At 38.6% G+C, this 17,231-nt stretch overlaps 2 protein-coding genes across 4 annotated transcripts in view; one reads left to right on the forward strand and one right to left on the reverse strand.

Annotated features, from left to right (window-relative positions):
• LOC100145473 (uncharacterized) overlaps positions 1-3,245 on the reverse strand; it is a 132,179-nt gene extending 128,934 nt beyond the window's left edge. Inside the window, exon 1 of one of the 2 annotated variants that reach the window (XM_031895650.1) lies at positions 3,064-3,245. The gene's annotated coding sequence lies outside the window, so the exon portion shown is untranslated. 2 annotated transcript variants of the gene reach the window in all.
• Positions 3,246-3,320: 75 nt separating this feature from the next.
• Positions 3,321-17,231, forward strand: part of chd1 (chromodomain helicase DNA binding protein 1) — a 38,091-nt gene continuing 24,180 nt past the window's right edge. For both annotated transcript variants that reach the window (XM_031893292.1, XM_031893297.1), the window contains exons 1-10: positions 3,321-3,736; positions 5,719-5,903; positions 7,089-7,275; positions 7,656-7,778; positions 9,113-9,180; positions 9,892-10,056; positions 13,988-14,250; positions 14,981-15,206; positions 15,805-15,905; positions 16,171-16,349. In XM_031893292.1, coding sequence (XP_031749152.1) covers positions 5,851-5,903; positions 7,089-7,275; positions 7,656-7,778; positions 9,113-9,180; positions 9,892-10,056; positions 13,988-14,250; positions 14,981-15,206; positions 15,805-15,905; positions 16,171-16,349 — 1,365 coding nt within the window. In that variant the 5' untranslated portion in view covers positions 3,321-3,736; positions 5,719-5,850. The remainder of the gene's footprint in view (positions 3,737-5,718; positions 5,904-7,088; positions 7,276-7,655; positions 7,779-9,112; positions 9,181-9,891; positions 10,057-13,987; positions 14,251-14,980; positions 15,207-15,804; positions 15,906-16,170; positions 16,350-17,231) is intronic.

A 17,231-nucleotide genomic window follows, 5' to 3' on the forward strand; every position in this document is an offset into this window, starting at 1 on the left:
AATATTCTCACTTTCCTTACTGCATATTGCTATGTGAATTAAAGACTAAAAAATACTGTTACAACCATCTCTTATCAGTAACACCTATTTTGTTCACTTTCCAGTAATATCTAGCCATTGTAACAACCTGTCAAATAAACCCTTTTACAGGTTCAGAGTAAATTGAAACTTCTAGTAAATCCCACCCTACGCCCACCGTAAGCTTAGGTGGTCATATCGGGAGAAGAGCTGCTCGTTTGGAGACCTTGGCAAGAATCATGGTATCTGTAATCTGTTTTTTGCAATGCTTCTTTTGATACTTTTTCTTATATAGTTTTTACAGATATTGAAAAGGGCATAATGCCGTATTTGGTACCTAAAAGGAATAACCTCATTTTGGGAGAAAGGGAGGATTTACATCGCCACCAGAAGAATAATAATAAAATAGTAATAAACAATGCAGATAAGGTAAAGGAGCATGGTGATTTTGAAAAAAGAGAATTACAAAGAAGAAAGTCTGTGTCTGTTAGGCTCCCCCTAACAACTACTTCCAAATGATAACAAACTCCCACAACAATCCCCCGCCAGGTTCACCTCCCACAGACAGCATAAAGCAGGCAGAGTATGGCACACACAGGCAGCATAGGGCAGGCAGAGTATGGCTCACACAGGCAGCATAGGGCAGGCAGAGTATGGCACAAACAGGCAGGGTAGGGGAGGCAGAGTATGGCACATACAGGCATATCAGCCTGGACAGCCATGGACATGTACTGACTAAAAAACTTGGAGACCCCACTTGAGAAAGAACTGACCAATATCCATGAGCACTACAGAAGTATCTGTCCAAATGTTGGTATCCTTGTTAATTTGACACTCCAGTGTTAACATTGGTAGGGTGGTAAATGAAGAACTTATTGTACATGAGAAAGTTAGGAAAAACATTTTTTTCCCAGTTTACTTTAGGGATTGGGCTATCAATATGTTCAAAACTCAGACAGTTAGGGAACTTTTGAAAAAAAACAACAAAGAAAATTAACAACAATAATAACTCGAATTTGAAGTTTATATTTATACTGACAGCTCCATTTAGTATTTGGACAACAGTCCGAAGAGTGAAAAAGGGAAAAATAATTCAACCCAGGGAAGGGATGAATGGCAGATTGTGTTTGAAGAAAGGGCTGTAAACTCCCTCATCTCTCACCTCTTAAGGGGGGCTCAGTTCTCCTGCACTTTTACCTCCTAACATCTGAAAAACTGAGAGGGACATAATAAACTGCTGTGTGTACTGTGACGGTGAATATTTACCCACTCCCACTGTGTAGCCACACCCTGAAAATACCAAGCCCAGTTAACAAAAACACACTTCTTATTACATAACTAGAACAGACACACTGTGGTCCCCAAAGCATTGCATGACCGATACAACAGTGGCCTCTCAAGCATTCCACTGCAATCCCCCTCCTCTCCAGATAGCCATACTTTTTTATAGTATGGGATTGCAATTGCAATCTTTGTCACAAGACGGCGATGGGCCAGCAAGGTATTGGCACTTTTAAGGGGCTATCTGGGACTCCTGGCAGGGGGGCAAAAATCAGGGTTTTCCTGGCAAAACCAGGCCACTTGGGAGGTATGCAAATTCAGCATTTGCTGTGGGGCCTATAAATCTGTTGCTATAAGGCAGGCCCTTGTTTAAATCTAAACAAGAACCACCCCCAAGGCAAGAATATAAGGATCTGTATATATTAATGCACAATCACTGGCAAATAAACCCAAAGCCAACTCTTCATTTTTCATGCCTTTCCACCTAAGATTCTTTATTTTCATCCGGTCCTAGTTTGCACAAAAATGCTTTTCTATATGCTCAAATTGTGAGATGAGGCTCTTATGTTGGCAGGTACTTTTGACAACTAGAAAAAATGTCTGTGAACCTCAGACACCACGCAAAAAAAGCCTAAAAACTAAAGCTTAATGTTAGATTATCCTAAATTAGCCCATACATTGTCCCTAAATTGTGTCCTTGTCATCACATAAAACACTGGGCCAGAATTCAAAATAAAGTCTGTTTATGGGTAACCAAGGATGTGAGGCAACTCCTCTGATTAACTCCTGCCAGCAGTGGCCTGAACCAACGCCCTTTTAAAGGAACATTAACACCATGAAATGAAATTGCATCAAATGAATTAATTAATATTTAATGTACTGTTGCCCTGTGCTCATAAAAGTTGTGCTTGTTTGAGAAATCCTACTATAGTTCATCTAAATACCCTGCTGTATAGCCATGGGGGCAGCCATTCAAGCTGGAAAAAAGGCACAGTTGACATTGCAGATAACACATACAACACAATTGTATTCTACAGGATTTATCTGTTATCTACTATGTCACCTGTGCCATTTTTCTGTTTGAATGGCTGCTCCCGTGGCTACACAAGCAGGGTATTTATATAAACTATAGTAGGGCTTCTCAAACAAGCATGCAACGGTTACAAGTGCAGGGCAACAGTACATTATATTTCAATTAATTTGATGCATTTTCATTTCTCAGTGTTAATGTTGCTTTAAGGGGCTGAAACTTTCTGCTGCTGAACTGGCAGGGAACCTGCATACATCAGTTAGGACCAGAGGAAAGGAAGAGTAAAATAGTACTTTCTGTTAATTTCCCACATAGGGGCTGATTTACTAATCCACAAATCCGAATCCGAATGAGAAAAATTCAGATTGGAAAACGAACATTTTGCGTTTTTTTTGTTGCCGTTACGACTTTTCCATCAATTGTCGCGACTTTTTTGTAACCATTATGACTTGCGCAAATTGTCGCGACTTTTTCATAGCCATTACAAATTCCGTGAATTGTCACGACTTTTTCATTGCCATTATGACTTTCGTGAATTGTCGCGACTTTTTCATAGCCATTACGACTTTCGCGAATTGTCTCAACTTTCGTATTGAGAGCTCGAAAAAGTCGCAAAGTACCGATCATTACAAAAAAAACGCATTCGGACGCTTTTCGGACATTCGTGGATTAGTAAATGTGCCCCATAGTCTTCAACAAAAGTACAAAAACAATAAAAGATAACTTAAACTCACACCAACACAAAACCGCTTTACTCTTTGGTCAAATTGAGAGGAAAGGCTCTGATAGCAGTACATAGTTAGCAATCAGGGAAAAATCTCCTTTCGGTTCCCTGGCACATTGAGAGCCTGGCTGGCGGAGGACATGACGGGCAACTAAAGCGTAACAGTACTGATTTTTTGTTCTGGCAAAAGTAGGTGGCGCGAAGAGACGCAAAACTCATTGTAAACAGAGCAACCCCCGCCTAATGGGACCTTCCGATGCAAGGCTAAGTTACGCCACCTTTGCGTGTCACTGCCTGAGGGCGGCTGCGTGATGCGTCACGGCGCTTACGTGCAGTGGTGACGCCAGTCTCGCGTGATGAGACTTGTGGCGTCGGAACGCCGGGACAGGAGGAGGAAGCTTCCAAATAACAGCCTTGCGGGAGGCGTAAGTAGCGAACCGGGAGTGCGGACTGTGTTGGGAAAAGCGGGATTGTCGGCCACTATGCAGCTGCTTGGGAAAGAGGGTGACGTTTGAATTTGCCCTCAACCTATCCAATCCTCTTACGGCTCCACCGGGACGAAAACTGGGACAAAACGAGCACTACAGAAAGCGGAGTAGGGGACAGGAGACGCAGGCACCCCAGCTACACACCACCCTCCCGAAGTCTGCCGCACACTGACAGCTGGGGGCTCGCTAATCCAAGTACGTGCAGCACAGTCGTGCCCTTAGCACCCGAAAGCCATGGGGCCCGGGACAACTGCCCCCCCCCCCGCCACCACCACCACCACCACACACACACACACACACACACACATGGCGGCCTTTCTTTTTAAATCAGCGCAGCCAACTATGTGAAGTGATAGAGTGTGAAACATGACTGGCTATTGGGTACATTCTCTAGATAAAAACAACATCCAACTTTACAATTCGCAGTTGAGGGTGGTTGGACTATTCCTAGCTTTGCCAATAGCCTGATGCTCCCTGGGGACGCTGGAGGGCTGCCTTCATGGGGACATGGCCTATACAATTGGCTTAGATTTTTTTTGTCTGTAGTTGAATCTGTTTCTAAGACTTTACAAGCTGCCTGTTTTTGAGGAAATATGTCTTTTGATATTTGCATGTTACGCTCTGTCTCAGATGCTTTCCGCTGTGCTTTCGAGGGAGCTAGGTTAGAGTATCTAAGCCAAATGACAGTGTGGGTATGTGAAGTTTTAATGGCCTCCTAGATAGAGAAATACATCTATGTACAAGAACTGTCTTGGTGCCCTTAAAAAGCTGCTCATTGTAAGCACAAGCTGTACTTTGTTGGATTAGTTGTGCATCTATTTCTGTTATTGAAACTTTTTATTGTTCCTTTGGCCAGTAAGTCAGTGCTTGTATGTGTCCTCCTTTTAGTAGATGGATGGTGTTCTCGTTGTCTTTCCTTTTTGCATAATGAAAGAAATGTACTTCTAAGCAGCTTTCCAATGTATCATCATAATACAACTTTTTGAATATGTTTAGAATTATTTATACATGTAATTGCAAAGTGTTTGAACTTGGCTTCTGCCGCATCAGGCGTCCGCTGCTTCCAAATGGCAGATACAAGATAATTATTTTGACATAAGGTCATTATATACATAAATAAAAACCTTTTAAATGTAGATGTAGTTCTAAGCAAAAGTTCATGTATATAACATTCTCTTTCTTGGCGTGGACCTCCCCTTCAAAACAAGTAATATGTATGAAATTCATTGTGCCAATAGAAGGTAACTTTTTTTATTGGACAGGTTTTGGGGCTGTCATGTAAGGTGTTTGATGTGGCACTCAAATGCCAAAAATCACTGTTTACAGTGCTTTAATGCTAAGCTGACCTTGCCACCTAACCATTGTTGTTACATATAGCGATTCCCTAAATTCAGAGCCAGCACATTACTGGGCTGTTATTTCATGACCTTCTACAAGGTCTGCAAGTTTTTCACAATTTTGGGGATTTTTTCAGTTTTAAAGTGAAATTCACTGTCACTTTAAAGTATTTAGAATATTGGTATATAATTGTAAATGACTGGTTCAAGCACAGTTCCACACTTCAATATTCAATGTTCTTGTATGCTTTTGTCACACAAGGTATTTTTGCTCCCCTTTTGAAGTTAATCTCCTGTTTCAATAATTTATTTTCATGCAGATCAGCCAGTTTTAAAATTCTGCTGCCGTATTTGTAGCGAGTCTCTTCTCTCATATAAACCTTTAACATTGTTTCTTCTTAAGTCACTATGTTACATTTTATGTTTGACTGTTTTGTTTTCCTCTGTTTACAAACCAGCAGAATAAAAAGGCATTTACTTCTTTTCTGTATTTGCATGCATTCTTAATCCCTATGGCAAAGGTTTTATACGTAGATATGTCAAATTTGTGTGTGATGTAGGAAGTTTCTTATATAAACTTTGATACTTTATGTTTGGAATGGCTTTAACTGAGTAAATGTAAACTACACTGTAACTGTAGCAAACCTCAGAGCTACACATTAGGCCAGTTTTACACTCTGTGCTAACTGACAGATGGTTTGTTGTCATGAGCAATTTCTATTTTATTAAATGACACAGCATCAAAAGTTGGTAACATAATTTTTGGACTAGAATTCTTTCGAAGCATTTATAGGTGAATAGACTTTATATTGGTTAATTTTTTTTTTTTTTTTTTTCCAGATAAGAGCTTCATTAACCTGCAGTATTTTTAATTCATTTTTTTTTTTTGAAAAAGACACAACAAAGTATTCATGATAGGGTCATAAATAATATAACCTTGAACTTGGAAATTCAGTCTGTGAATATTTAACAATGAATGGACACAGCGATGAAGACAGTGTAAGCAACAGCAATGGAAATTCAAGGTATGTGATACTTTTATCTATGGGGATATATTTTACTACTTTGGTAAGTAAGCTTATCTTGTTGAATAAGGAAAAAATTGAATTCTACCTCCTTCCAATCATATGTTTACCTGTGTAGCTTTACCCAGTGGTCCTTTCCAAAATCTGTGAAAATTGTTTGAGGGTGGTGAGATGAAAGGTAATTCTTACCCGAATGTTTTTAAATACTAGGAAAGGCAACATGATAATCAAAATTTTCCTTAATTTACTTTGTATTGGAATCGCCTTTTAATATTTGGATCAGGCAATTGACAAACACTTATCACTCAGAAATGCAGTACATTGAAATTTTGGGCTTATCGCCCTTGGCCATGTAGCTACAAAAGCAACACTTTCCTTGTGTAAACAAATCATGAGTCTTCAGGTTCATCATTAAAAGTTTGCTTCCTGGCAATACAGGATCCAGAACTGTTGCCAGCTTGGTCACTGCTGACCTATTCCTGTAAAATGAGTTAAAAATGGCAAATATGTGACCAGAATTGATTGGGCTTGGTGGGATATTCTGTCTGGCAAAGTCCACATCACATCATAGATGTAGCCTGAATCTGAAAGATTTGTTGGCCAAGTACTACACTATCTGAATTAGTCCAACTCATGATGTTCAAATGGGGCTACAATAGGTTTGCTTATGTTTTTAGGGTAAACATTTTATATGTTTGATAGTTTTGCCTTTAATAGTGTACTACTCATGGATGCAGGGAGGCTTACAAAATACAGGCTAGTGTGAAGTTCACTACTAATTAGTTTATCTAGGGTGGGTGCACATTTTTGGGTCAGTGATTCAGTTTTTGGCTTGCCTGGTTACCTAAAAGCTGTCACTGAAACCCCAGCACCAGGGAATGGTGGTTATTAGTAAAAACAAGCTGAATGCCACTGAAACATTCTCATTTTTGGTTAGTCTGTAAATTCTTTAATTTTCTGTCAATATATTAAAGCAGTTGTCATCTCCAGAGAAAGCAAAGTTCTAAGGGCCTTCAACTGCACTCCATAATACAGATGTGCAATGTGTTTTATTTGTAAATGGGTGACTCCACAAAAGTCATGGTAGCGTGCATCTGTGGGGAAAGAGTATCATGTTGGGTTTTATTTTTTATCTAAACACGAGTAAGGTTAGCTACTCAATTGTTTTTATTCCTTAAATTTTAGCCATTCTGATGACGATTCTGGTTCAGGATCTGGATCTAGCTCTGGAAGCAGTAGTGATGGAAGCAGTAGCCAGTCGGGAAGCAGTGACTCTGAAAGTGGTTCAGAATCAGGAAGCCAATCTGATTCGGACACGTCAAAAGAAAAGAAAACTGTACAATCCAAACCACCAAGATTGGATGGAGCAGAGGTAAAGTAGCAAATAACACTTTCATTATCTGTTGTCCCCCTTTTTATTCCTCAATAAAGAGTTTGTCTCCAACCTCTCTATCTGAATTGTACATCAGACTTTAGACTTACACTGTATGTATTCCTAAGGGAGTCGAAATGTTTTTTCAAACATATAAAATATATAACTGATACACATCATAGATGATGCATAATACTGTCAGGCTTGCGTGAATCCTCTCCACACAGTTGCTCTGACACCTGGGTAAATTTTCACCTCTACATATATGCTTTTATCATTGCACTGGTTCTCTGTACCTGAATAACTTTCAGATCTGAAATTGTAATTGCAGGATACTGCAGTTGCATTAGTGCTTCTAAAAAGCATTTATTTTGTTACAGTTTTGGAAGTCCAATCCAAGTATTCTAGCTGTACAAAGATCAGCTATGCTAAGAAAGCAGCAGCTGCAGCAGCAGCAACAACAGCAAAGGCAGCAAGCATCTTCAAACAGTGGCTCAGATGAGGTAAGCTTTAATAGTGAAATGCTCACTTACCAGAATATTAGTGAACATGCAGGTTAATTTGCACAGTGTCTGAAATAAATCCATCTTTGCATAAATTAACATCCAGGCATTGTCCAGTATTGTATTTTGTGCATACGGTATGCCAATAAGTTAAATATTTACTTTCTATGAATATAGGCCTTAAAGGACAAGGAAAGGCAGAGTCACTTGGAGGTGCCAAAATGTTAGGCACCCCCAAGTGACTTAAATTGCCTACCTTTTACCCCGGGCTGTACCCCCAGCCCGGGGTAGCTGCAGCGCTTCCTGCTTCGCTTGCGCGCGCATGCGCGGTAGAGTGAAAAAGCCGAACTTTAACAGAGAAGTTGGCTTTTCACTCCACTGTGCATGTTCCGGTCACTGCAGAACGAAGCAGTAAGGAGGAAGCGCTCGCTACAGGTACCCTGGGCTGGTGCTGTTTTCTCCTAACGGGCACCAGCCGGGGTACAAGGTAATCGATTAAAGTCACTTGGGGGTGCCAATTCCCAGCAACTTGGGGGACTACCTGGTATTGTTTGGTTTACCAGGCTGGAGAATTTATACAGATACCAAAGAGAACCTATCTTAAAACAATTGGCTCAGGAATCTTTTGCCTCCTTTCTACTATGTCTGGGAATGCAGCTTTTCAGTCTTTACGTGAATGGTATAAACAGCATATGGGTCAGTTGGTGCATTAATTGGTCAGGTTTTTTGGACACATTTTACATGGCTAATAAATCAGGCAGGTCCCTGTGTCATTGTTCTTTATTTAAGACCCATCTGTTTAGGGCAGCATATTTAATGTATGTAGATTGATGAGACATTTGTATATGTATAATAATCAGTCTATTTCCTTTTGTTTCTAATGTATCCTTAACCCCTTTGGATTGTAAGCTTTTGCAAGTAGGGCCCTCTGATCCTATTGTTACTCTGTATACCCTTGTTTGTTAAATCATTGTAAGATTCCCGTCTGTTAGAATTTAATGTAAACTACTGCATTTGCTGGCGATATGGAAATGATGATGATGTATACATAGGTATACATTGTTTCTGGGTGTAAGTAAGCTAAGAAAAGTTTGGCAGCTTCTTCATTTATTCTCTTCTCAGAGAATAAATGAAGAAATGTAGAGAAATGAAATAAATGTAGAAAGAAAGGTGTGAGGACATGTGCAATAAGTTGAAAATATAGGTATTATGTGTATATTCACGGCCTTGGGAGAAATTTTAGAGGCACCTTGTACTGATATTAATGTGCTCCGTTAAAGTATTTACAATAATGTATTTTGATGTATTATTTTTTTTTTTTTTTGCATTTCCAGGATTCATCCAGCAGTGATGAATCTGATGAGGACTCTTCAAGTGACAATAAAAAGAAAAAACGCCAAGAGTAAGTACTACTAATTTGTAATTCAAGTATATTACATGTTAATTGTGCTGGTGCTGTCAGATTTCAGTATGCTTTTTCTGTCCCATGATTGCTGAATTGCTGCTGGTTGTTGGTGATATTTCTGTGATTCTCAACACATTTCCCTTGTGATTCTAAATAGTCTTTGTGATTTCTGACATTCTTATCTGCCCCATAAAGTCCATCTGCTTGACATTTTGTATTGGAAATTTCTTACTTTTATAGAAGCGTCTCAAACTTGTGACCTGTTTGCTTTGGGATTCAGGCAGTTTTAAATTATCATTTTGCTAGATGTTACTTTAGGTGCTAGCTTTGTATCCCACTTGCTCTGCTATACTCCTTTAGGCAAGGGTGAAACTGCTTTGCATTTCTTTAGTTATTACTTTCTAGATATTCCTGCTTTCACTGTCTGTGCCACTTGTTGGGGAACAGTTTGCATGATATTCAGTCTGCAGACTGTTACCTCAGAGCAGGTCTTGCCATATGCTCACTGTGCTACAGATCGGGCTTTCTATTTCAGGGTAAATTCATTTAATTGCCTGTTTTCATACATGGCTCATTGTCATAACAAATACATAAAAATCAGATCTATAGAGTGCTTGGTGCCTTTAGCGTTTGCTAAACTCTCTGTGTGTTTTAGACAAGCATGCATGTTATAACTTTTCATCATTTCCGCCCTCTCAATATGTCCAGTGAAGATTGGCAGATGTCCGGGTCAGGTTCTGCTAGTGACTCTCCATCGGCAAGTTCCAGTTCAGATTCCGACACAGGGGGGGATAGACAGAAAAGCAGCGGTAGGGACAGCGAATCTGATTATGAACCAAGCCATAAAGTTAAAAACAAGAAATCTCAAAACAGGTAAGGGATAGAGTTTGATGTTACTAGCTTTCTGCTTTGTCACTTGTTTTCTGCTCCAATAGTAAGTTTTTGTTTTTTTAGTCTAGAGCAGGGTGCGGCCCGCGACCCCCCTTTGTGTGGCCCCCTACCTGTCTGGCTGCTTTGATGGTTTCCCTTTGTGGAAGAATTGAGATTAAATGGCCCCCTGCATGGTTTACACCTCATATTCAGGCTGTAATTCCCATGTATTGTTTAAATATGTAATCTCCTTTACTGTTCACACCTTTTAATCCCTACATTGTTCACACCTCAGGCTCTAATCATGCACATTGTTGCCCTGTTCACACCTCAGACAGACTGTAGGAACAGTGCCAGCATTGTGTCAGTGTATGCTGTCTGTGTGTGCCATACACACAGGCAGCATAGGGCAGAGAGAGTATGGCACACATAGGCAGGGTAGGGCAGGCAGAGTATGCTGTCTGTGTGTCCCATACTCTGCCTGCCCTATGTTGCCTGTGTGTGCCATACTCTGCCTGCCATACCCTGCCTGTGCGTGCCATACTCTGCCTGCCCTACCCTGCCTGTGCGTGCCATACTCTGCCTGCCCTATGCTGCCTGTGTGTGCCATACTCTGCCTGCCCTATGCTGCCTGTGAGGGGTGAACCTGGCAGGGGTTCTGGGAGTTTGTTAGATTTTAAAATTGTCATTATATGGTCTCTAAGATGTGTAATTATGTGCTGGGGGTTGCTGTGCTATCCACAGGGGAAGAGGAGGTTGAGTCTTAATAAGACATAATATAATTCTTTCACATATGAATGAAGGGTGATAACCCTACAGTGAGCACCAGCCATTTTGGGTTTTGCTGCGCTACCACCATTAATGTGGGTATAGTCTTAAAAGCTCTTGTGATAACATGGGTGTGGTTTAAAAAGGGGGAGTGGTCAAACTGGCTTTCATTATCGGCCCTCTACCGCGTTGGCCAGAAAAATTCCAGCCCTCAGTACCACAGAAGTTGGACAGCGCTGGTCTAGAGCATTACAGTGCAGCAAGCATATCATAATGTTACACTTGATAAGATGACAGAAATTTGCATGTTTTTAGGATTGTAATGCATTGCATTTACCTTGTAGAATATGCATCTTCTTTACATATGCATAGCTCTTAAATTGCATCATCAATATACAGGAGAACCCCCATTTTATGTTTTTCAGGGGACCAGAAAAAATTATCTAAAATCAGGTAAATGCAGTATGCATTATATATTGGTGGGACCAAAAAGAGAGTAAAATTAGGGAAAACTTAAAATCAGGGAATGTAAAATTGAGGTTTCACTGTAGTATGCAGAAACCCTATACTGTAGGATATTTGCACTTTAGTTTTCTAGATGCTTTTTTTTCTTTGAAAATGTTGCACACCTGTCTTGATAAGTGTTACTTTTTATTGTTTTTACACACTTTGTAGCCTTGGAGGATTTACCAATTCATTTGCAGATTCTATCAGTTGTATTGGTACATATGTCCAATAGTTGTCCAAAGCTTGGACAGCCAAATACGAAAGACATTGACCTTTTTTGGCCAAATTGTTTGGCAGGTTTCCATGTTCTATTATGTAATTATATTCAAAGTAAATTTCCATTATCATTTTTAAAGGATCACTTTCATTTTCTTTCAGTTACTTGGTAGTACTCTTTTACGTGTGTGTGTATACATTTATATTATACAGGTATTGGGTCTTTTTCCTGGAATGCTTGGGCCCTGCTGTAATTAAGTCCTAATACTGTTACTTTAAGGGCTGTGGGAAATCTTGTTTTGATTGTCCTACCTGTGTTTTACCTGCATGAACCAGTAAGGAGCTGACTTGTCTAGAAGTGACTGAGTTAGCACCTAGGATCGACCTCAGTATAACAAGCTTAATTAGAAAAATCACAGTAGGAAATGGGGGAAGAACTATGTTCACTTTTTTGTATACTTTTATACATAAAATTGATCTTTATTGCTTTTAGGGTTAATCCAGTATCTCCTAATGGAAAACCCTTCCCAAGGTCCCTTGATGTATACTCTATAGAGTGGGTATCCAGCAGAGAAGTGAATTCACACAACTCAGGTCTTAGTGTAAAAACATCTTCAGTTCTTAATTGTGGAGATGTTTCATCACATCTTGCATTTTCTTCCCACCCCTGTGTGTTTATCTTGGTACTTTTTGTTGGGTTTATTCACTTGAGAAAGGCCCAAGTGAAGAAAAACATGCAATAAGACACTTGGAATTATCTTTCTTTCAGTTGTAGAATTAAAGTTTGCCTTTTGGTTTGCCTTATACTTAAATCATACAACATCTCTTCTGCGGTTAAAGTGTTATAATCCTGCCAATAAAGGATTACGGTTTTGGTTGCTCATTTATTTTTGGGTATTCTTATCAATATAATTCTGTATCTTATATGAGGTACTGTCAAGTCTCATTTGTAGACTAAGCCAAGGCCTCTGGTAGCAAACCACATGCTAAATGTAGAATGCTTGCTTGGCTTATCAAGCTATTATTTTTATTAAGTGGTTATTTGAATCTAGGAACTCTGATTAAATGTGTATATTAAAGTGTATGGTTTTATTTTTTTTATTTTTATATTTTGCCTAGTCTTTATTATACTCCCTGGAGTTGGTTCATAAGTTAAAAAAAAAAAAAAAAAAGTCAATGTAAACAGCTATATAGTACACTGATTTCCAAAGGATTTGTAGCATACCGTATTTTATCCTGTCCATAGAAAAATGTTTGATGCTTAAACATGTTTAATGCTTAATTACCTAGAAGTCTGTTTATTAGTGTTTATTTCGGGTTTTTTTTAATCTATTTATCCTTCTATGCAAAATTCTGTTGAGTGCTCTCATGGGGACTTTATTTATGTTATAATTGGTTTTGGAGAAATACTGTGCCTACCTGAAATGTAATACACCTGTACAGGTATGGGATCTATTATCTGTAAGTTTATCTAGAAAGTTCCTAATTATGGGAAGGTATCTCCCATAGACTCCGTTTTAATCAAATAATTCAAAATGTTGAAACATATTTCCTTTTTCTTTTGTAGTTTTAATAAAGTAGCTTGTACTTGATCCCAACTAAGATGTAATTAATCCCTACTGGAGGCAAAACAATCCTATTTAGGTGTATTTGATGTTTAAATTATTTTTTAGTAGACAAGGTATGGAGATCCAAATTACACAAAGAGCCCTTATCCAGAAACCCCGAGTCTCAAACATTCTGGATAACGGGTCCCATACCTGTTTTCTTACTAAGAGGTTGTTCAAGATGGTTGTATGTGTCTTAACATTAAATGCAGCTACAAATGATGCACTTTATATTATAACTATAAGTACACTTGGGGGCATATTTGACAACAGTCTACTTTTCATAGTTTGAGGCCTTTGAAAACACAAACTTACTTTCACTAAAATTACAAATCTCTAGTCCTTTATTGAAAGATCTGAATATAAAAAGGACAAATTAAAATGCCTAACATTTGGCACCCCCAGTGATTGTAGCATTCCTTTCAAAATATTTTTTGTGTGAAAAATAACATCTTCAGTTTTTTGTTGAGCTAAACAGAGACTAAACAGAGACTAAACAGAGAGAGATTGAAACTACTCCATGCTTAACCCTTGAGAGGTAAAGAAATTACCAGTGCATATAGTGCTCCTGTTTACAAAACAATTAAAATAGGAGGTAAAGTGTTAGTTGACTATTGGTAGAACCTTGCAAGAACCAAAAATGGAGTAGCTTCAGTTGTCCTGTTTGACCTGTTAAGCTCTAGAAAAATATAGATTTTAACACTTTGTTTTTTAAAAATGTCTTTTTTTGTAGAACTTTTTTTACTGGTAGACAATACTATCCCATCAACTCACTGTTTATCAAAGGCAGCATTAGCAGAATATCTTGCCTAATCAAAACTTTTTTTTTTTTTCAGATCTAAAGTTAAAAATGGAAAGACCAGTGCTGGCCAAAAAAAGAGAGATGCAGATTCATCTGATGATGATTATGATGACGATTATAATAAAAGGGTATCTAGAAGGCAAGCTACAGTAAATGTTAGTTATAAGGAAGATGAGGAGATGAAGACAGATTCTGATGATTTGCTAGAAGTCATTGGCGAAGATGTACCTCAGCCAGAAGAAGATGAATTTGAAACAATTGAAAGAGTAATGGATTCACGATTTGGTCGTAAAGGAGGTAAAAAAAAATGAATGCTCTTCTTTCATCTTTTGCCACATAAAAATAAATGAAATGGGATAGTGACTAAACCTATCTGGGTTTTGTACATTTATCAATCTAGATTCTTATTTAATCAGAAAAATGTACATAAAAGGAAAGGGGATGGTGGCTTGCACAGCTTGCATGTTGAATCACCCCAAGTAGTTAATGGTGCAATTTCATATATATATTAAGTCCCAGCAAAGGTAGCACACCATGCAATAATGGTTGAAACCTGGGTGCCAGTGCAAAAAAGTCAAATACAAATGCAAAAAATAATGGCACTCACAGGGCTTTACATAATCGTAACTCAAGAAGTTGATGATGACAAAAAGTTTCCTTACAAGATTTTTATTGATCCTCCAACATTTCAGTTCCTTACTGGAACTGTGCTCTCTGACAAAAGTTCCAGTAAGGAACTGAAACGTTGGTGGGTCAATAAAAACCTTGTATATACAAGAGAGATTTGTCAATGGGCAAAATTAAAAGTATGTATTAAAACTCTACTAAAAACAAGAGGCAATATAAGTTGGGGCTCCCTGCTTTATTTGGCTTAGGAATAGATCAGTTACAACCAATAATTAGTGCTGGAACAGCCTGCTGGGGTACTGAGCATTAGCAGTTTGATTGCTGCCACAAGCAGCAGTAACCAAACCAAAGTATGTGCCGTTTAGAAAAGTATTAGTTGCTAAATGTTGTTATTTCTTAGCTACCGGTGGCACCACGACCATTTATGCAGTAGAGGCAGATGGGGATCCAAATGCAAATTTTAATGAGACGAAGGAGGCCGGAGAGACACAGTATTTATTAAAATGGAAAGGCTGGTCCAGTATTCACAATACCTGGGAAACGGAAGATACTCTAAAACAGCAAAATGTGAAAGGAATGAAAAAGCTTGACAACTACAAGAAGAAAGAGCAGGAAAAAAAAAGATGGTAACAATAACTACTTTCCAAGTTTTACTTTCCAAGTATGGGCATTTGTAATATCTGCATGGAGATTTTGATAAACACATTGCTTAGATTACATATCAGAGGTACATTCTAATAACTATAAAAGCTTTTTATCAAAAGAAGAAATTGCTGAAGTGGCAAAACGTTTCGGGCCTCATTTACTAACACTGGCCATGTTTGTCCATAATAACTGGATAAGTTGTCCATGCTTGGATTATTTACCTATTTTCCTTCTGTAGACTGATCAGCCTAACACTTCTTTCACTAAGCTTTTTCTCTGATTGTTTTAAAATTAAATCTGTGTCTAGGTGACTTTAAATTTTAGAGTTGAAATATTGTTCATAGGCATGAACTAGCACAATTTGCTATTCTTGCCTAAATACAATGCTGTTTGGTGCTTCTGAGGAAATAGTATCCACTCCTTAATTTGATAACTTGTTTGTGTGCTCAGAAGTTTGCGCTTAGTGGATGCATTGGTGATCATCAGTTTTATCAGTTTGAGTTAAAAATTATAGGAAAAACTACATGTATTCTGTTAATAACTGCTCAAGATAACTATACATTGTTTTGTTGTTTACAGGTTAAAAGCAGCTTCTCCAGAAGATATTGAGTATTATAATTGTCAGCAAGAACTCATTGATGATCTCCATAAACAGTATCAGATAGTGGAGCGCATCATAGGTAAAGAAGCTCAATACAGGGGAAAAATATAGCTGTTCTTTTTAAATTATTTGTGTGCTTACACATGTATTATGGCTGGTGATGGTCCACTTTAGGTGGACTTAAACTGTTGTGCCTTAATGTGAATAAAGCTCTTACTTTTTGTGTGTTTATAGTGTAGTTTGTGCCTTTATAAAGTAGAGCCAGATTTGCTGAGGGGATTCTTTACCTTCAGAAAATACAACCAAGTAAGATACTGGTAATGGAAAACTCATCTTTTTTGCAGCGCATTCAAATCAGAAATCAGCAGCAGGCTATCCAGATTATTTCTGCAAATGGCAGGGGCTTCCGTATTCAGAATGCAGTTGGGAGGATGGGGCACTCATTGCTAAGAAGTTTCAGGCTCGAATTGATGAGTATATTAGTCGCAATCAGTCTAAGACAATTCCTTTCAAAGAGTGTAAGGTAAGATACACTATTGATATATCGGACCAATTCATGCAGTATACACCTATATTCAACATATAAATTAAACCAGGCTTCTGTTTGTATGTCTATAAATTGTTTTAATTAAAATGCAGGAACAAGACACCAAACTGACTGAAGGAGGGGCTCAACCGGTTTAGTCTCTTGGCTTTACCTTCTCAGTTGGCAACCTCTTTCTCAGTCTACTGAGGAGCATGCAAGAATACTTTTTAAGCATCCTCAGTCAGTGTTAGCTGATGCTGGTCTAGTAGAAATAGTATTGTATTTCTGGGGCCTGTCTTACATGTGGTATATTCACTGCTCAAGTGGAAAATGGCCAGTGTGCCACAGGCCGAGGAGTTAGTTTTGTTTTTATCTTCCCGATTTATGTAATCAAGTGTAATTTAAATGGGCTTGTTACACAGAAGATCTTCCCTTTCCCCATCTACACTTAGGGGCACATTTACTAACCCACGAACGGGCCGAATGCGTCCGATTGCGTTTTTTTTTTTTCGTAATGATCGGTAATTTTGCGATTTTTTTCGGCGTCTTTACGATTTTTGCGTAAAAACGTGAGTTTTTCGTCGTCTTTACGATTTTTGCGTAAAAACGCAAGTTTTTTGTAGCATTACGAAAGTTGCGCAAAGTCGCGATTTTTTCGTAGCATTAAAACTTGCGTGAAACGTCGCGCTTTTAAGTTTTAACGCTACGAAAAAGGCGCGACTTTGCGCGCAAGTGTTAACGCTACGAAAAAATCACGACTTTGCGCAACTTTCGTAATGGCTACGAAAAACTCGCGTTTTTACGCAAAAATCGTAAAGACGCCGAAAAACTCGCACTTTTATGCAAAAATCGTAAAGACGCCGAAAATATCGCAAAAAA

This window comes from Xenopus tropicalis, chromosome 1 (genome assembly GCF_000004195.4).
Source record: "Xenopus tropicalis strain Nigerian chromosome 1, UCB_Xtro_10.0, whole genome shotgun sequence".
NCBI lineage: Eukaryota > Metazoa > Chordata > Amphibia > Anura > Pipidae > Xenopus > Xenopus tropicalis.